The sequence below is a fragment of the Scatophagus argus genome, chromosome 7 (assembly GCF_020382885.2).
Source record: "Scatophagus argus isolate fScaArg1 chromosome 7, fScaArg1.pri, whole genome shotgun sequence".
NCBI classification, from domain to species: Eukaryota; Metazoa; Chordata; class Actinopteri; family Scatophagidae; genus Scatophagus; species Scatophagus argus.
This window is the reverse complement of record NC_058499.1, coordinates 24,648,785-24,667,318: the sequence shown is the minus strand read 5'-3', so window position 1 is coordinate 24,667,318 and position 18,534 is coordinate 24,648,785. Positions and strand designations below refer to the sequence as shown.

Genomic DNA, 18,534 nt, shown 5'->3' with positions numbered 1-18,534 from the left:
ACATCTGTTATGCTTTTGTATGACATTCAACACAACACATATATTTCATATTGCTGCACATATTTTGGTGATTAAAGTTGAATTCCCCTTCAGTAAACCTTTCTGTTTTGCCCTCAGTTTTCTTCTTGATGATAAAAAAAAAAAACATTCGTGTAAGTGCATGTAGTATTCACACACACACACACACACACACACAGAGAGAGAGAGAGAGAGAGAGAGAGAGAGAGAGCACATGCAGATTTACTAATGTATTTTACAGACACACTGACACTCCAGGAACACTCTGTACATACAAACATAACTATGATGCATTCACAGTCACTCTGACAATAACACATTCAGCAAACATGTTGGGCTTGTAGAAGACCAGCTGTGCAGTATAAATCTTAACTGTTTTGTTTTAGCTTAAGTGCTCAAATTAAGTGTGTGTATGTTTGCAAATGTGTGTAAGTGAGGACACAAACTTTATTACTCTAAACTTCATTGCAACACAATTACCACTTTGTAAAGACGTTTGCGTGTGTGTATGTGTGTGTGTATGTGTGTGTGTGTGTGTGTGCGCGCAGAGGGGGCGGTGGCCCTAAGTGAGCTTGTGATGCAGTTCCACTTCCTCCTGGATTAAGTGTTAAAGTCAGGGTGGTCCCAGTCTGGGGGTGGTAATCCTGCTGCTGTGTACAAGTCCTCCTGCCAGTGTTCATATACACACACATACACACACACACACAGTCCTCATGAGACCGTGTGTATTTATTTACAGTTCATGAAAGCAAAGCTACAGAGACGTTGATGATGAAAAGTTTTGATGAGAGCAGTATTTCACTGGCCAGCCGGCTCGTTAGGAATGACGCCATCATCTGCAGGGTTGGAAATGTTTTGTCTTTAGGTTTTGAGTTTTTAGAGAAAGCTGCTTTGACTGCAACACACTAAAGTTAAACATAAAATAAATATTTGTTTCTGCGCGTTATACTACTAGGATGTATTTGTGTATCATATAATCTCAATGTTTGAGTTGAGTATCCAATAGGTTGAGAAAAATAATCACAGTTTACAGAGTGCAATTAAGCTAACCAGCTGGTATGAATGATAACGAAGGCTGAACATACTGTTAATCTAAATATTTTGATCATTTATTTTTTTGTAATTCAATTGTGATCTCAGCTGACTTGCCATTAGGGTGGGAAATCCCAAAAATCAATCATAAGATAAAACTAGAGAGGGCTGTATGTGCTTGTTGTGAGCACTGGGGCTGATTTTTGGATGACTGTAAACGTATGAAAACTCTTTGGGCTTATAGTCACACATGCAATGAAAGTGAACACAATGGCATTAGGCTTTAATGCATCATAAGATGCTATACAGTACATGGATACACACATGCAGTAACAGCACACCTGACAGAAACACCTCACACAGAACAACACTAATAACTCGGCCTCAATGGCTGAAGGGACGAAGCTTTTTATGAAACGTGCTCTGTTCCAAGTTACAGGCTGATTTCTGCAGCCAGATGGGAACGAGGAGAAAAGTGGGTTAAGTGGGTGAGTGGGATCCCAGGCCATGGTGGGTGCTGTGTGTTAGGGCTCTGTGACTGAGATCACACACATTCTGAATGGGCAGACCACTCAGTTTTGAGGCGTTGTGTGTGATATGGAGGAGTTTGATACATATTTACACATGAACTGCACGTTCCTTATTCGCAGCTGTGACACTGAGCTGTTTACCCTGATGAAACACAGGTATCACTTTTATGTTAGCGGTAAGAAAGGTTTCAGAGGTAAGAAAACTCACTGACTCTCAACCTGTTTGGCTTGTGACCTTTTAAAAGCAAGTGATGTCAGCTTATGACCCCTAATGAAAGTGAATCGTGAACATTTCAACTAAAGACTAGTTTTCATTTCTTGGATTGTCTCATTTCAGTATTTCACCTGCAAAAAAAAAAAGCAAAAACGTGTGGTATGTATGTGACTAAGATGTGTTTCCTCCCTTTGTGGTCCGTTTAATCAGTGACGTTGTTGCTGTGTTGACGTTCCCTGCAGGAGTCCGATGGACACAGATGGGTCGTCAAGGAGATTTAACTCACCTGTGTGTCTGCGTGACTATATGAGCTGCTGGCACGCATTCCGTTTTAATCTCTCCCCTTGGCTGGTGTCCTGTTTAGTTTGTTTTCAGTTCTCTTTTGGTCCCGTAAAATAAACGCATTTTTACTCACAGCTCATGTGTGCTCTCCCTTCCTTTGTCCAGCCTTGAGTGATGGACAATGAGGAGAATGAAGAGGAAGAGATGTTGTAGTCATAGGTGTTCAGTGTGAGTTATTTTTATATGCAGCTGTGTGTGAGTGACTAAAATACTAAAGGAAGCAAAGCCTCCATATACAGTTTCCTTTGATTCTATCAAATCATTTGAGTCTTGTCTTGTCATCTTGTCACGTTTCTTTCATCTCAGCTGTGTAATTTGCTCTTTGGGTTCGGCATTGTTCAAGAATAAGTCATGTTTTCATGTTTATTCATTCTGTTGTGTTTTGATTCCTCTGTAGACAGGCCAACTAGTTCAGCATAATACTCTTGTTTTTTCATTGCTCCTTCACTTAGTAAAAAAGCTGAGGTGATAAGTTCCGCTAAGGTAGAATTTATCTGCATTAATTCCTTCTCCAAAGTAACTCTGACTTCCTGAAATTCATGTAGGCGAATAAATTATATGTACAGATTGGTGACAAATTAGAGATAAAGGCAAAAAAGTTTGGAAGGTGCTTTTCCACCTCCAGGAGCTTCATGTCTCCCATGCACAAACCACAGGACTTCTCTGCCACAGCAATGCAGAGTCAAGATTCATTGCAGGTGTGTTGTGTTGAATTTCATGAGATCTTACAGGTGCTCATGTTGGTGTACTGTGTATCCACATGTGCTGTCCCCTCTCTCTCTCTCTCTGAGTTTGTGTCCAGGTCGTAAACAGCATCAGTCCTGATCTGGAGGACATTTGAGGCACATAATGATGCATAGAGCTCTGTGCCAGGAAACCTAACTTGATTAGCAGCTAATGTGGCCTGAACCAAGCCCATCAATCTTCATCATGGCCCCACCTTCCCCCAGTGCTGAGTGTGTATTTGGACAAGTGTAGCCAGTTTATGTAGAGAGTGAAAAAATATAATAAACACTTGGATTAGGAGGCCTTTTGAACCAGCGAGCTTTAAACTGTGATTTAGCACTGAGCTGGGACTTGATTGCACATGAAACGAAAGGGAGCGACACTTTCCAGAGTTGCAGCTATATTTCTCTCTCTCTGTTACTATAGAAGCTTGTCAGCTCTGTCTAAAAATGAGTCATGGAGAAGATATTTAAAGGTAGCTCAAATGCTCTGAACAAATCCCAGAAGTGCCCCACATACAGACTGCAGGAGCTCATTTACGCTGTCTTAAAACACATATCTATAAACAGACATCTCCGATAGTCTGCGGCTTCTGAGGCTAACCAACCGCTAACCTAATGAGGGTTTTCTCTTGTTTCATTGGCCGCTGCAGCACTTTGACGACTGGAGTCAAAATTGTATCATCCAACTTTTTTGGTTCATTTTATGTTTTGTACTTTGAGTGTATGTTGGCACCCCCACGCCGCTGTTAGGCTACCCTCATTAAAATAAATGGGAGGCTGCTTTTGACATACAGGGAACACTGGTAGCATGCTAGCTGTGATAGAGATCATGCATAGTGGTCGATCTTTGATAAAACTTGCTGCCAAACTGGATGCATTCTCCTGTTTTGGCCTTGATCGTTTACACTGGTCCAAAACTGCAACCCAAAAGCAGCAAGTTGAAGAGAAAGTCTTAACTGAAGAACTGAAAAAGGTCTCCCAAATTACACAAAACCAAACCAAGAGGACCAATAAGCTCGGATGGCAGGTGAGTGTGCATGGTCAGGAAACAGTACAAAAAGCCATCAAAACAGGCAGGGAAGCGTTCCAAACAGAAGAGCAGCAGAAAACATGAGCTGAGCGAGTGTACGGGTACAGGTGTATCTGTGCACAGGGAGACAAAGGCTAGAATACAAGAATTCTTCCAAATAGGTTTCAAAATCAGAGTCTGGCCCGGAGTGATCTATTGAGGATCATCTGGTGGAGATGGTAAATACAGCAGAATCAAGGAATGCATCCATCCATCCATCCATTTTCTATACCTCTTATCCACACCCTGGACTGGTCGCCAGTCAACCGCAGGGCTGACACACACAAAGACATACAGCGATTCATGCACACACTCACACCTAGGGGCAATGTAGAGTAGCCAATCTGTGCCACCGTGTCATCAGTCGTAATCCTCAGGTAATCCAAAAAGTAGGCAATCTGGTGAAGCGTAAGTGTAGCTGAAGCTCTGTCACCTAGCTAAGCTTCCTGTTCTTTGTGTTATCTGACACTGCCTTTTATTACCTCTTCTTATTACCACTTCTCTTACATTTGTGAAGTCAAGTACAGTTCCCCTAAATTCAGCTGCACAGATTGATAAACGAGAGTGAAGATAAATCAAGCGTTTAATTTAAGTGTACAAAATAACCTCTGTGCTCTCCTTGATTTGAAGTGTTTATTTCTCTAGAAGCTCAGTGCCGGTCAGACAGCTTGCAGCAGCTGTCTGAGCAGCAACTGGGGTTGCTCTTTAGTCCAAAATACCAGCGTTTGTCCTTCTGCTCCAGTCTGTTAGTACAATTGATTGCACAGGGAACTAAATTATTAAAATTCTCCAGCACCGCAGCTTAAAGGTTCATTTCAGTGAGTCAAATTAGCAGAAACGAAGCCTAGCAAACAGCATGTGGAGTGCTGTCACTCAATGTAGCCACACCTTTAAAGTGTGCATAACGTGAAGCCTTAATATAATTTTAATGAGTTATATAAAGATTCAGCCCTTGTACAAATGTCATGAACAAGGATTTTATATTTAGCAACCAAAACCTTTTCTGTACCAGCTTGTAGGCAGATTTGTTTCTGCTGCTGGGCACTGTGATCATGTCGCTGGTGACTGACTGTCTTCTGGAGCCAGACTCTAGTGGATACTGGAGGAACTGCAGATTTTGGCACTTCTGCATCGGTTTCATTTTTCAGCCCCAGAGGTGGCTGCTTGTCGGTTTGAACGCAGCCTGAGTCTGCAGCCAGTGTGTGAGCTGAATATCTACCTTAACAAAAATGTTGCAATAAAAATGATAATCAATAATTGACATTCTTTTTGGTTTTTTTTCCGAGGACTTCTTCCCCAGCCAATCTGAAAACTAAATTTTGATTGCAGTAATCCACAGTATTTTCATATAAACACATTTTGCTGCTCGCCATGAGTGATTGCTACAACAGTCTGGGGGGTCTTTTCCTCTGTCAAACAGGAAGCGATGCCTTTTCTGTTTCTGTTTTTGTTTTGATTCAACAGAAGAAGAACTCGGTTTGAGCGGCGATCTCTAGACGGCTGATGGGAGGAAGGAGCATAAATGTGACAGTGCATTTTTGACCTTTGAGATAAAGTGACCAAAAAATAAATAAATCAGTACCACGTTCAAACAAGACACCCTTTATAAAAGGTGCAACTAGTGGCTTTAGAGATGGTTCATGTAGTTTTTCTCCACTGTGATGAAGCGATGTTAGAAACAAAAGCACAGCGAGATCAGGAGGCGTAAACACCAAACTGTGTTTAAATTTGAAACACCTCAGATTTGCGTGACTAATCCAGCACTTTAGCATGATGGCAGATGATGTCATGACACGCCAAGGCCATTTATGAGAAAGAAAGTCATGTATTTCTATATGATATTTTCAAATAATCCTAATCCTATGATGTATCATGACAACTCAGTGGGATTTTGGTTTACATAATATTAATATCATTATTAAGTAACACATTACCACAATGTCATATACAACATGAGAGTATAGAAAATAAGTCAGACATTCAAATCTCTCTGGTCTGTTGAATAATAATTCCCATGTGTTCACACCACACATAAAGCGTGAAGTTTTCAGTGTGGCAGGATTATAACATGAATGTAATGGCAGAGATTAGTGCAACCACAACCATAATTATATATACAGAAATGTATGTGTTGTTATATAAAGTGTAGATATTGTGGCCAAGGTTTAGCAAATTATTGTTTTTTAATTTTCTTTTTAATTTACAAATAAACTTGGGTGGGCAGCGGGGGGTGTTTGCTCTGCACTCATTTCCTCTCCTCGTCGTATTCTGTCCTCCTCTCCTCTGGTCCTGTAGTCTCCTCTGCAGTCGTCTCTTCTCTCGTCTCCCATTCATAAAACCACCGTTTTCATAACTTTGGATCAACAGTAATACAGCCAATGGAACAGTCCTCTTATACTTTTTAATGCGTTTGAAAGTAACACAAAAACAGTACAGAGTTTGACACTGATTGTTCCTGCTCACAGGAGTCATGTAACTGCTTCTGCTGAGGGTACGGCAACACCGCTTGGACAAACTACATACAGAGTTGCGTTAGCCTACATTGTAACGCTAGAACTGGTACTGATAATGATGGAAATTTGTTTAGATATGATTAAGATTGATGAACAGTGATGATTTTGGACAGTGGTGTGTGGTTGCTTGTTGAAGCATAGTCATTTTTTGGATCAATTTAAGGGGGGGTCTCTTGATATTTGCTGCCTTGCCAAAAGGACATCCCTGTCCCTGCTGGAGAGCTGACTCTGGTGCTAATGGTTGATGTATGTTAAAGACGGTTGACCACAAGCCGTCAGCACAGTTTGTTTTCTCAGATAACAAATAAAACTGGGAGGATTTCCCGTCGATTCAGACGATTTCTCATGAGGATCTTTTACTGTTAAAACACCATCAGATGACCGTCATTTATTAACTCGCTTAGCTTTTCGAAGGCCTTGGAGGTTAGTTGAGGATGAGGAGCCAGTGGAAACCAGCTGCAGTGGTCCATGTGTTAGCATGAAGTGCACCCAGCTCCCACAGAGAAAAAGTGGCACATTAAGCCGATAATTCTCACTTCTTTTCTTCCCTCTCCTCTCCTCCCTCATCCTCTCCTCCATTCTTTCCCTTCTGAGGTTTTCATCATGTTTTATTTACACGTCTGACCAAAAGAATCCTATACACAGGAAATGCTTGTGATTGTGAGTTCCTCTCCTCAAATGTGGGGAAGTTTATTTATTTCAACAAACATTCCTCATTTGCAAAGCACTGGCCTCACACAGTCGGGCTTTCTCAGACGAGCGTGCGTCTAAGCTATAGGCCTATATTTAGACATGGTTGCTCTCTGTTTGTAATGGTGCTGTCAGCAGAGCTCTTTGATTTCATGCAGGTGTCATTCTGCAGCAAATTGGAGCTCAGAAAGGCCCATTTAGGACTCTCAGTGCCATCAGATTTTACTAGATATGACGACTGAAAAAAGAGAACCACACTGATGGAGTCTTATGGTTATTCACATATCATTTAAGGTTACGTGATCAAGTTTTTAGTCTGGGGTGTTTGATGATCCATGTTGCAGCTTCTTCATACTTCACTGACTTTGAGCATCAAAGCTCATTCTCGACCACGGAAATAGAAGTTTGACAAAAACAGAAGTGCAGATGGAGAGTGCAGCTGAGCAAAGTTCACATGCTGAGCGAGACCTTGAGGTTTGGTTGGACACTCGTGAAGAGCTAATAAGTAGATCTTCATTCCACTCTCTTTTTTTGACAAATTTACTTAAAGATGTTACTTAGAAGTTTGCTCCTAAGCATGAAGTCATTCTGTCAACTTGTCTTCTTATTTCAAAGAATGCTGCTACTCTCAAAATGATCCAGGGTCAGTATTTCTAGTATCAAAGTGACTTGTTTAATTGTATTTGTTTAGTTCACCAACATGAAATACCTCAACCTCATAATTATCTTATCATAAAATGAGCGAATGAATATATCACTTTTATCAATATCATTATTATCATAGGACCCCCATGTGTGGAACCACAAAATGTATGTGGATTTAAAATATAATAGCAATTTGTGATGAGCTCAGCACAAGAATGATTTTCCTGTTTCAGTCTAAGTCTCCTGAAGAGGCCCAGAAGTGAAAAGAAAATGCAGTGATATAGGTTAACTGTTTTTTTTTCTCCTTTCTTGGGTTTTTTGTTTTTTGATTTTTTTTTTTCTTTTTTTGTTAATGAACTAAAAAAGCTGTACATTTGGGTGACATGTCAGTATTTCTATATTGGCTCACAATTTTAAATTCTTCATGCTGGCATTTTGTTACCAAACTAAATTTTATTCTGAAATTCAGAGCAGAGTGGAATGCAAAATAGCCTTTGGTTACATTTTGGAGTACTAAACATTTTTTCTCATATTATACACATCTCCAGAGTTCCACGTTATTGTGTAGGCTGCACAGGCCCAGCCATGACATTCAAAATTCAACTTTAAATTATTCAAACACACTTTCTCTGAGGGTTTTCATATCATGGATGAAGAGAGAAATACTTTACATATGAGCTTCCCCTAAATACTCACATCATAATCACAACATCCTTGTATATTTTTACCATTTGTTGTATAAAGCACTAAAAAAGTTTGAGGAGCAACAGTTTGGGAAAATAATCACAAACCTGACAATTGCGCATGCGTAAAAATGAATCTAAAGGCCTCCCTGGTGCTCTTTGTCATACTCTGAACATTACTGTATATGTGGCAGATTGCAGAGATTCTGAAAAGAGCAGAACACTAACCTGTCTCATAGTAACACATCATGCAAAGCTAATAACAGACTTTACACTTTTACGAATCTGTGCGTAAAATTCAGGAGAGTTTTAAATTCAGAATTGTACTCATTTAAAATGCAGTACTTTGTCGGGGTAGGTGAGTGACATGTAAGAGCAGAAGGGGAAGCCCATCTGGTACAAGTGATGAGGCCGAGCCCCGAGGACCACAGACGAACTGAAAGCGGGACTTTGGCGCTCTACGCCGGACTCGGCTGACAATCCGAGGATGCTGCTGCGCATTTCGTCTTCACCTTTCGACAAGATACTCTCGATGCTAAACCCTTTCAGTTTGTCCCTGCTCGGGACATTTCCTTTGGGTCTGTCCTGCTCAAGTGCAGTCAGATTTGTGTTTCCTGCGCAGCTGACTGCGCAGAGCGGACCTCTCTCTCTTCCGCTGAATGTTGACCTTCTCTCTTCTTGCTCCCGGCGGAGGGACGCGCCGAGGAGATGCACGCCGTCCATCCACAGCGGAGCGTGTCTCGGAGCGGGACATGGATCAGGCTCGGGCGCGTCACGCCTCGTCTCGCTGGACGACAGCGTGTCCTGGTTTTGGGACACCTTCAGTCTCTGTATGGAGGGATTTTGCGGTTGCTCGGTGTGGTTACACTCGACAAGAACTGCCTTTGCGTCTGGTTGTGTCTCCATCCTTTCATTCTGCCTTGCTGACACCACTGCTATCCCCGAGTCAGTGTGATTTTTCGGAGAGGACCGAGGGTCCTTGCATGATCCCGGACCCTTGAATCGCTTTTGTCCAGTGGCTTTGGAGTCCACAGCCTCCTGCTGGTTCCTCGCCTTCCTCTTCCTTCGGCGGTAGTTGCCGTTCTCGAACATATCCAGGCACTTGGTGTCCAGCGTCCAGTAGCTGCCTTTGCCGGGCCGTCCCTTTTCTCTGGGCACCTTGATGAAGCAGTCATTGAGGGAGAGGTTGTGGCGGATGGAGTTCTGCCAGCCCTGCTTGTTATCATGATAAAAGGGGAACCGGTCCATGATGAACTGGTAGATGCCGCTGAGCGTTGCGCGCTGCTCCGGTGCGCTCTTGATGGCCATTGCGATGAGCGCGATGTAGCTGTAGGGCGGCTTCTGTGGGGGCTCCTGACGGGCCGGCACAAAACTCAAGCCAGCCGGCACAACCCCTCCGCTGTCCCCTCCGTACAAATAGATCAACGGGGGACCGGAGAGGCTCAGAGCCGAGGACGGCACTCCGAGCGATGACAGGCGGCCGTGGTAGAGAGTCATGACGCCGAAGTGTGTCCCGGGGAAAGTTGAGCCTGCTCCCGGAGCTCCTCTCCTCCACTGACTGACTCCCCAGCCTCATGAGGGCCCCAGAAAATGTTAATAATTGTTGTACGTTTGCTATGTTATGTTGACTTTGCACTGGGAAATAAATTGTCCATCATAAACAGTCGGTGGTGTTCTCAGCCCACCCACATTAATTAAAATTTCATTGCGCTGAAACTCCCTTATGTCCTCCCCCCCTCTGCCCAACAACCAATGAGGTGCCGGCTTATTCCCTCATCTGTTTATAGAATTAGTCGCTTGATAAGTCTGCCCACCCAGGTTGAATCAAGCTGTGTTTATTTGGAAAAATTTCCGGGCACCCAATACATAAACGCACTGATGTGCTGTTTGAAATATCACGTCCACCCCTGACGCTGAGAGTTGCTCACACAGAGAGAACAAGCAAACATTGCCGAGTCCTTTCTGGGAGTTGCTGTTGGTCCGCTCGAATGAAAACAAAGTGTATAAAAGGGAAAATAACTGAAACGATCTCTTTTAACTCTGGTTTGGCCCTCTTTGCCTCCAGACCGATAAAATGGATGCAGAGGGGTTGATTTTGTGTCCCAAGCACTTGTATTCAAAGAATATCTGAGGACACGCTAAATAAAGAATGATGGATATTCTAATCATCACAGTAACACCCATAAAGCATCTATCTATCCATCTATGTAACTAATCTATACACAATAATCACTATAACTTTGCATCCCTGTAACAACAACAACAAAACAATAATAATGCTAAGAAGAAGAAGAAGAAGAAGAGCAGGAAATGTTGGATTATGCACCATAAAGTTTGTAACATTTCACATAATGTATTCAATGGTTCAGTTCCCCGGAAAACAGTCAAAACAAAAGGACACAATTCAGAATCAGACTAAAAAGCTTCCATTTGGGGGGGTTACAGTGGACCTTGTGTTTAGATTTACTTTGTGGTTTTGTGGTCTGGTCACATTTCAACCATCTCTTTTTCATTCAGTTCCCATCTGGTTCAAACACCAAGAAATCTATTAAAAAGGCAACAATTTATTTCATTGTTACTGTGATTATGACATCCTCACCCACCACCTGTTTCCATCCTTCATAATGCACTTCATTTTAACATCCTCCAACTCCTCTCTTAATTTTTGGTATTTGTGTACTTTGTATGTACTGTTTGGTGTATACATATATTTGTGTTTTATTTGCAAAGTTGTATTATGTATTGTATTGTATATATATATTGTACAAGAATAAGCTCAAAGCCACAATCTAAACATACACACAGTGACAGAAGAACAAACAGGAGACGAGCACAGCAGCACAGGATACGCAGTCCATCACGAGCAGACACGCACACGCACACACACACACACGCACACACACACACACACACACACACACCATATCAGCAGGATAAATTACAAGGAAGAATATTCGTACACAAAGCAAGGCCAGTGACATGTAGAGTCAGTTGTTGAAGAGTCGAGGATTTTTTATTGTTTTTTTCAGCAGTGAGCTGAAGTCTGAGCATTTTGAGGAGAAAGAAGACAAATGAGACATCCAGGAGGGTCCATCAGCAGAACTGTCTGGACCAACATTATGATGGATTAAACCTTAAAATCATGCATCTCTAATCCGGTGTATCTCAGTCAGTTTGATGACAAGCTCATCATTTGAGTCAGGTGTGCTGTGAAGAGACCAGCGGGGCAGGGGGTCATGACTGGTTAGGTATGATTCTTCCTTCATCACCCAGGGATCAAACCCACAACTTTGAACCACAAGAACAAGTCATGATTGTGTCAAGTGAGGAATCGCAGACCTCATGCTTTGACATTATGACCAAGGTAACCACCAGGGTAATGCTGTATGTTGAAGCAGATCTCAGATCAGGGTTTAAAAATTCAGTTATCAAGACAAAATTCTGAGAATTTATGTTCTTCACTTTGACAACATAGAGATACTGTCATTTATTTTTTACAAAGAATGATTACTGCATATGTGAGACATAAATGTTCAGAGATTGTTTCCAATTGACCACAATAGTTGCATGGGAAGGAAGAAGCAAACTGACAAATACAAGAGGCCCCTGAAAATATACAATTAGATTACACAAAATATAAAACGATAGATGAACCTGTTAGTTACTCACAAAGAGCCGCCGTCTACCTGATGGCGTGGATGACGTTGCGTGGTGTAGATGCTGGCTCTGTTAGCAGATATCTGTTCAGAAAATATCAAAGCTGAACTAAATGAAATGAAACGTTTTAATTGTCCTTGGAGAAGGTGCAGGCAGGCGCTGAGGACTGTATTACCTTACAAGGACAACACAGACAGTGTATTATTTGTAGATGTGAGCATGATGCTTTATATTATGTATTTTCCTGTTTATAGGTCAAAGGAGGATTATAACAACTTTACAAGTGCGCACAGCTGGCTCCTGCTTACATTAGGGGTTTGGAGCTTTCTTTGGATAAACTCAGAAGTTGGTCTTTTCTCTGTTTCTCTCTCAGCAGACGGTGATTCATTAGCAAATAAAACTAAACGAACATGCAAGTATTAGATGTGTACAAGCTACAGAAAGCTGGATTTGACATTTTCAAAGGGTCTCTGCTGGGAGGCTTTTCTGGAATATATATGAGCGTTTTATATCCATCAGCCAGTGTGTAAGACATGAGTCTGTGTGAGCGGGTAAGAGGGTTGTTAACCGCTCATGCCAATGTTAATGTTAAAGTCTTAAAGATGGATAATCTCTGCAGAAATGTTCAACATTTAGGAGCATTCATTTACCCAACTGCAGAACCATTCCTGGATCTGATATCATTTAGCACCATACATAACACAACTTACTTGTGCCCGTCATGATTAACATTAAATGGTCAGTGTGAGGGCTTATTTCATATAAAGCTTGAAGTTTAGGGGAAAAGTCAAATAATGTTAAAATGTTGTTAATAGGTTTTCATTTGAAATGCATTATTATTTACCCTCACTGCCACAGCTTGTTTTTTTTTTTTTTGCTTTTTCACCAACCTGGTGGATTGATCAAACCCATTATAACAAATAAATCTCGACAAAAGCCAGCATTTAGGTTTAGTTCTCCTGTTATCTGACCTGTCTATACTTACATAAATGACATGAAAGGCAGTGAGCTCGTCAAGTTCTCCCTAAACTGACCAAGGCAAACAGGAAAGAGAAAAGCCAAGGATCTTATGGTTGTCTTTACTCCTGTTAGGTTAGTGAGTTTAGTCAGGTTTACTCTGAAGATGTCAGTTGTTGATCTTCATTATGTTCACGTGGCACATGAAAGGATAGTACTATCGCACTGAAGTCTTTCATTTCATCTGCTGCAGAAAAGAAACACGATGCTGCGTCAGTTTAGAAACGTCTGGTATGTGAAAACACACACTGAGGAAAGACATTTCAGACATCTCCTGGGGTAAAATCTCTGCCCACAAGTCACAGTGCACAGATCACACATCCCACTGACGTAACAATAAGAAAAAGATGGGGGGTTTTTTTTTGAGCAGAGGACCTTTTGGACTCCACACAGGCTGAAGCTACATGCAATAATTCAATAATAAATAATGAAAAACGGAAAACAACAACAACAAACAAACAAAACCCACCATAAAACTAGGACTCATTTAATTACAAATACTCACCCACTACTGCATGATGAGTTGAGTCAGAGTCAGCCTTTGGAGTCCTTCATGTGATGAGAACTGAAGCGATGTGTGAAGAAATAAAAAGTTGAGCTGAAAACAACTGCTTTTCCCTCTGACTTTCTGCACTTGCATCTTGTAAAATGATCATTAAGAAAGCGTTAAATTTAATTTTGGTTAAAAAAAAAAATCAACCTCTTTAATAATCAGTAAGCAAGCATCTACTGAAGCCAATTCTTAGACCCTCTATTACTCGACTACACACATAACATACACATAACTTTTGGGGACACTGCATAGACTTCCATTCATTTCCTGGAGGCTTAATCACCACCTAACCATAACAATAAACATAACTTGCCTAATCCTAACCCTTGTGGGGACTTCAATATTGTCACCATAAGTAAGGCGGGTCCTCACAATGTGACTGTGTGAAGATTTTTGTCCCCACAACTACAGGAATACACATTCACACACAGACAAACCATTTAACCGCTGAGTTCATAGCAACTTCTATATCCACTGGTAGTTTCTGACGGGGTCTCAATACCCAATTTGCATATATTAGATTAAATTATGGGCAGAAATATTGATTTAATCAATCACTTTGTGTAAGAGCATAGCTGCAGGCTGAATTTATGTATTATATTGTATTTTAATCTAAAATCCATGTTGGTTCCAATACACGACCAGCTGTCACATTTTTGCATTTAACCCTCGCAGTGCACTAAACCTCTCAGCTTCGTCCCAAGACTAATGCAAGTTCAAATGTGTGGTGTTTAGTGACATCTTCTGGACAAATTGAAAATTGCTCTAATCTCAGAATTTATATTATTATAGTACAGTATACGTACACATACTGTAGGTGTTCAGGTAAAAATAAAACAACATGCAGGAATTTGGCATCATTAACTTAATCAAAGTTTAATCAATTTCAAGCCACTTTAAGATTCCAGTTATCATTTCAGACTATTAAACATGTAACATGAAATCATGAGTTGAATAAATGCCCTGCTGAGTGTTCAGTACACTGATTAGCACATTAGCATACTTCATATCACACACGGTATAAAAGTTAAATCAGCGTTTTGGTTTCGTAGCCTGAAAGCGAGCCGTCCAGCCTCGTTAGCCCCGTTTCCATCTGGATTATCAGCTCATATTTGCCTTGTTGACAGCCTTATAGGATGACATTAACTGATAGCATATTGATGTGCCACATACATTTTTCACTGGCACATCCACTCCATCTGTCTCTAAGGCGGTGTGAGCACTGAAATTTTTTTCTCACTGAGCAGGCACTTTTTATACAAAAGATTATTTTTAAGATTTTTTCATAACTTTGTATGATCAAATTTGTGTGCTCAATCAAAAATGGCAGTGCAGCTGCAATTAGCAGTTGATTAACTGAAAGAAAATGAGTTGGCAACTATTCACTTAATCGTTTCAGTTATTTTTCAAGGAAAAATCTCAGACATCAGCTGGTTCTAGCTTCTTCGACGTGCTTTGATTTGTCATTTATGATTGTGAATGAAGAGTGTTTGGGTTTTGGACTGGTGGTTGGACAAAGATATAATTTAAAGACGTTTCTTTGGGCTTTGGGGAACTGTAATCAGATGTTTTCACAATTTTTGACATTTTATGGACTAAAAGATTAAAGCGATTAATAGCAATAACAGTGACAGCCCTAAACAATAGCATAAAGACTGAGTGACTTCAATTCGGTAATTTTTACATAAAGAATATCTCTTTGTTTCCACAACACAAAACAGGGAACAAACAAGAACAAAATCAAAGAATAACCAACAACAGGAAAGCCATTGCTATCGGCCTACAATTTCACAATCGGTGAATCTCAAAGTTAGCAGGCAACTATTTGCTAATAAGTTATTTGGTAGCAAAAGTTTAAAATGTTCACAGTGTACCACTTTTTTCTCTTAAACATTTTACTTTTTACTTGTGCCATATAAAAATAAACTCAGCTATACAGACCTGCTGTGGAACATGAACATGAGTCAACACAATGTCAATATCCAACAAGGTCAAAACAACTGACACAATAACAGACCCGATTAACTGTCATTCAACATTTGTTCCTACAGTGGAGTGACCTCAGTCTGGTCAGACGACGTTTGATCGCTGTGTGGATTATCCGTCTGCTTTGGAGCGACGAGATACTTCACAGCCCAGTGCAGCCAGGATTCAACAACTCTGAACTGACTGAAATCCTGCAGATTCTGTCCACACACTTGGTAAGAGTAAGAAAACGGTCTGCCATCGCTGTGAACAGTGGGAGTCTGTCTCAGAACAGTCCCTCCAGTCTGACCTCGTTGCTGACTGTGGTCGTCTTTAGTCCCACAGCCTGCCTGAGTGTCAAAGAGCCAAGATGGAGGACTCACGCTGATCAGAGCTTCCTCCTCCTCCTCCTCCTCATCCACTAAGGTGCTAAGTGCTTCTGGTGAAGGCTCACTTCTCTTTCTCTTTGCCTTTCTGTCTTTCCTCCCAACAGTCTCCTCCGTGGCCTTGTCCAGAGTCACTCTTTCTTGGTCCAAAGCCTGACTTGTTTGTTGTACTGTGTCAGTGTGGACTTCATCTGTGGCAGGCAATAACGGTCTGGTGAAGGGTTCTGGCGGACTCACAGAAGTTGAAGCTGAAGAGCAGACAGTGGTGGCGAAACTAGTTGAGAGTGGTGGTTTCTGGTATGGTGGTAGGTAGCTCTGCTCCCCCGTACTGTGCTCTGATGTCTTGGATTCCTTCGAGCTGAAGACAGGAAACTGTGTGCTGCTTAACATGGCAGCATGATCAGGCTTGAATTGACCAGCACTGGGACTGTGCAGTGAGTGGGTTGGTGTTGCTTCTGAGGACACATCAGAGGGCGAGGAGCTAACACATGGTGGAGGAAAAATGTCCCAGGGGTTGGATAAAGGTCTGATGTCGCTGTCAATTGCGATCATGTGCTCAAGCATGCTGTTCTCCACAGGTGGGGGTGAGGTCTCACTGGCATCTTGGTCTGTCTCTACAAGTACTTGCTTGGTAAGTTGCCACTCTACTTCGTCAACAGAAGGCTGTGCAGTCTCTGGAGGCTTACAGACTTGTGACAGATCTCTCTTTCTGTCTTCAGAGGCAGCAGAAAACTCATTCTGTGTCCTGCGTCCATCAGTCGGTGCTGTTTGAATCTGTTCAGCATCTTCCTCTGGGATCTGAAGACACTTTATGGGCACACTGAAACATTCAATTCTCTTATATCTGACCCTGTCAACATCCCAGCTGGTGGCAGTGGATGTGTCTGGGTGGGTAGGCAATGAGGTGGAAGTCGAGGTGGAAGGCTGCGTACTCACAGGGCGGCTGCTTACGAACATCAGCCTCTCCTTAACATCCTCCAGAACAGCCTGCATACAGTCGTGCTGCCACTCTCCCAGCAGCTCTGACAGATCAAATCCACACTGGCTCATCTGAGAATCCAGCACCTCCTGATGCTGCAAAGCCTTCCACGTCTTACAGATTTTCAGCCTGACGGAGGGCAGCGAGGTGCAGCAAGGGGTGCTGTCTTTAACGGGACCGGCTGCAGTCGTTGCCAGCTCTCCAACTGACAAGAAGAATCTGCATTTAGTCTGTTCATGGACCATGTGAAACTGCAGCTGGTAGTTCTGAATGCAAACCGTTGTGTTCACCAGACTGGTGAAACTCTCGCGGTCCTCCTGATCCTGAAGATGCTCCCAGGCTGAGGCAGTGAGAATGGCGGGGATCTGAATCACCCCATCGGACAGGAAGAGGAGCCCTGTGGGGCTGTCGGAACCCTGAGCCTGGGACTGAGACATCTGACCCACCCCGATGACATGAGCCTTCAGCCGCCCGCTGCTGCCGCTCCCCTCGTCACTGCCATAGCTCAGGATCAGATTCTCTATCCACGGAGACAATCTGCTCCGAGCAGGTCGAGGCATGTTTGTAGTTTCAAACTGTGTGTCAGCAGTTACCTTCCGTCAGGCACACATTTACGATTCCCAGTAGTTCCTTCATCCGAGCATCATCACTGGAGCTAAAAGCGAAAAAACATAACCCATGAACCATTACGAAATGCTAATTTACTTCAGTAACACGACATACTGTGGTTACATCGTTTGAAGAAGTCATCACTCAGGCGCGAAACTCTTGGGCGAGAACTGGCACAGCAAAGACATCTCTATTTAAGCTAGTTTTACAGCAACGTTGGAGTGATTCCCAGTTAGCTGCCAGCGCGTAATAATAACCTTGTCTCCACCAGTAAGCTAGACCGCACCCTTACCTTTATGTAATCCTGTGTAAAGAATAATAATTTTAGGATTATGCAGTTATGGCGACGACAGTTAATCCAAGCTAGCGAGAGTTAACAACGGACACAATGAACACGAGGTTCCCTTCAAATTAAAAGTAGAAAGGTTAGTCTATATGTTCTCTCGTACAGTAACTAATGGCCATGAAATTATATTTTGTGAAAATAAGATTTACTAATTCCTATTTTTTATTATTGGTTTATATTGCAAATAAGTATACCAACACTATCTTATTTGGTCAAGAAATTTTTATTCACACCGGAAATTCGGTTTGGTTGTATTCTCCATTTCGAAATGTAGACCATTAACACGGGAAGCAGTTTTATTTATCGTAGTTTATAATGATAACTTACACAAATGAATTCATATAACTGAACTAATATCTATTGCACAGAACATAGCTACAAATCTGCTGCTACACAGGTTGATCGTAAAGTATTGGAACCTTGTTTACATGTTTTCCGCCTTCCTTATGCTGCATTCAAGTACCACATCAATGTTTTAACCGAACTGATTGTGATAATAAAAGGCATGTTTATAATAAACATATCAACGTATCGTGTTTTTTTAATGAGAGCTTATAT

The 18,534-nt window shown here is 41.8% G+C and overlaps 2 protein-coding genes across 2 annotated transcripts; both read right to left on the bottom strand.

Moving 5' to 3' along the window:
• Window positions 1-6,320: 6,320 nt before the first annotated feature.
• Window positions 6,321-10,200, bottom strand: foxl1 (forkhead box L1). Its single transcript, XM_046395293.1, has one exon. It carries the CDS (start codon window positions 9,959-9,961, stop codon window positions 8,792-8,794), a length of 1,170 nt encoding a protein of 389 aa, XP_046251249.1. The 5' UTR covers window positions 9,962-10,200; the 3' UTR covers window positions 6,321-8,791.
• A 4,346-nt stretch (window positions 10,201-14,546) lies between these two features.
• acd (ACD shelterin complex subunit and telomerase recruitment factor) lies at window positions 14,547-18,379 on the bottom strand. Its single transcript, XM_046393759.1, has 2 exons — window positions 17,923-18,379; window positions 14,547-17,676 (listed from the first exon to the last, which is right to left on the bottom strand). The coding sequence occupies exon 2, from the start codon at window positions 17,579-17,581 to the stop codon at window positions 15,737-15,739; it is 1,845 nt and encodes a 614-aa protein (XP_046249715.1). The 5' UTR covers window positions 17,582-17,676; window positions 17,923-18,379; the 3' UTR covers window positions 14,547-15,736.
• Window positions 18,380-18,534: the final 155 nt, after the last annotated feature.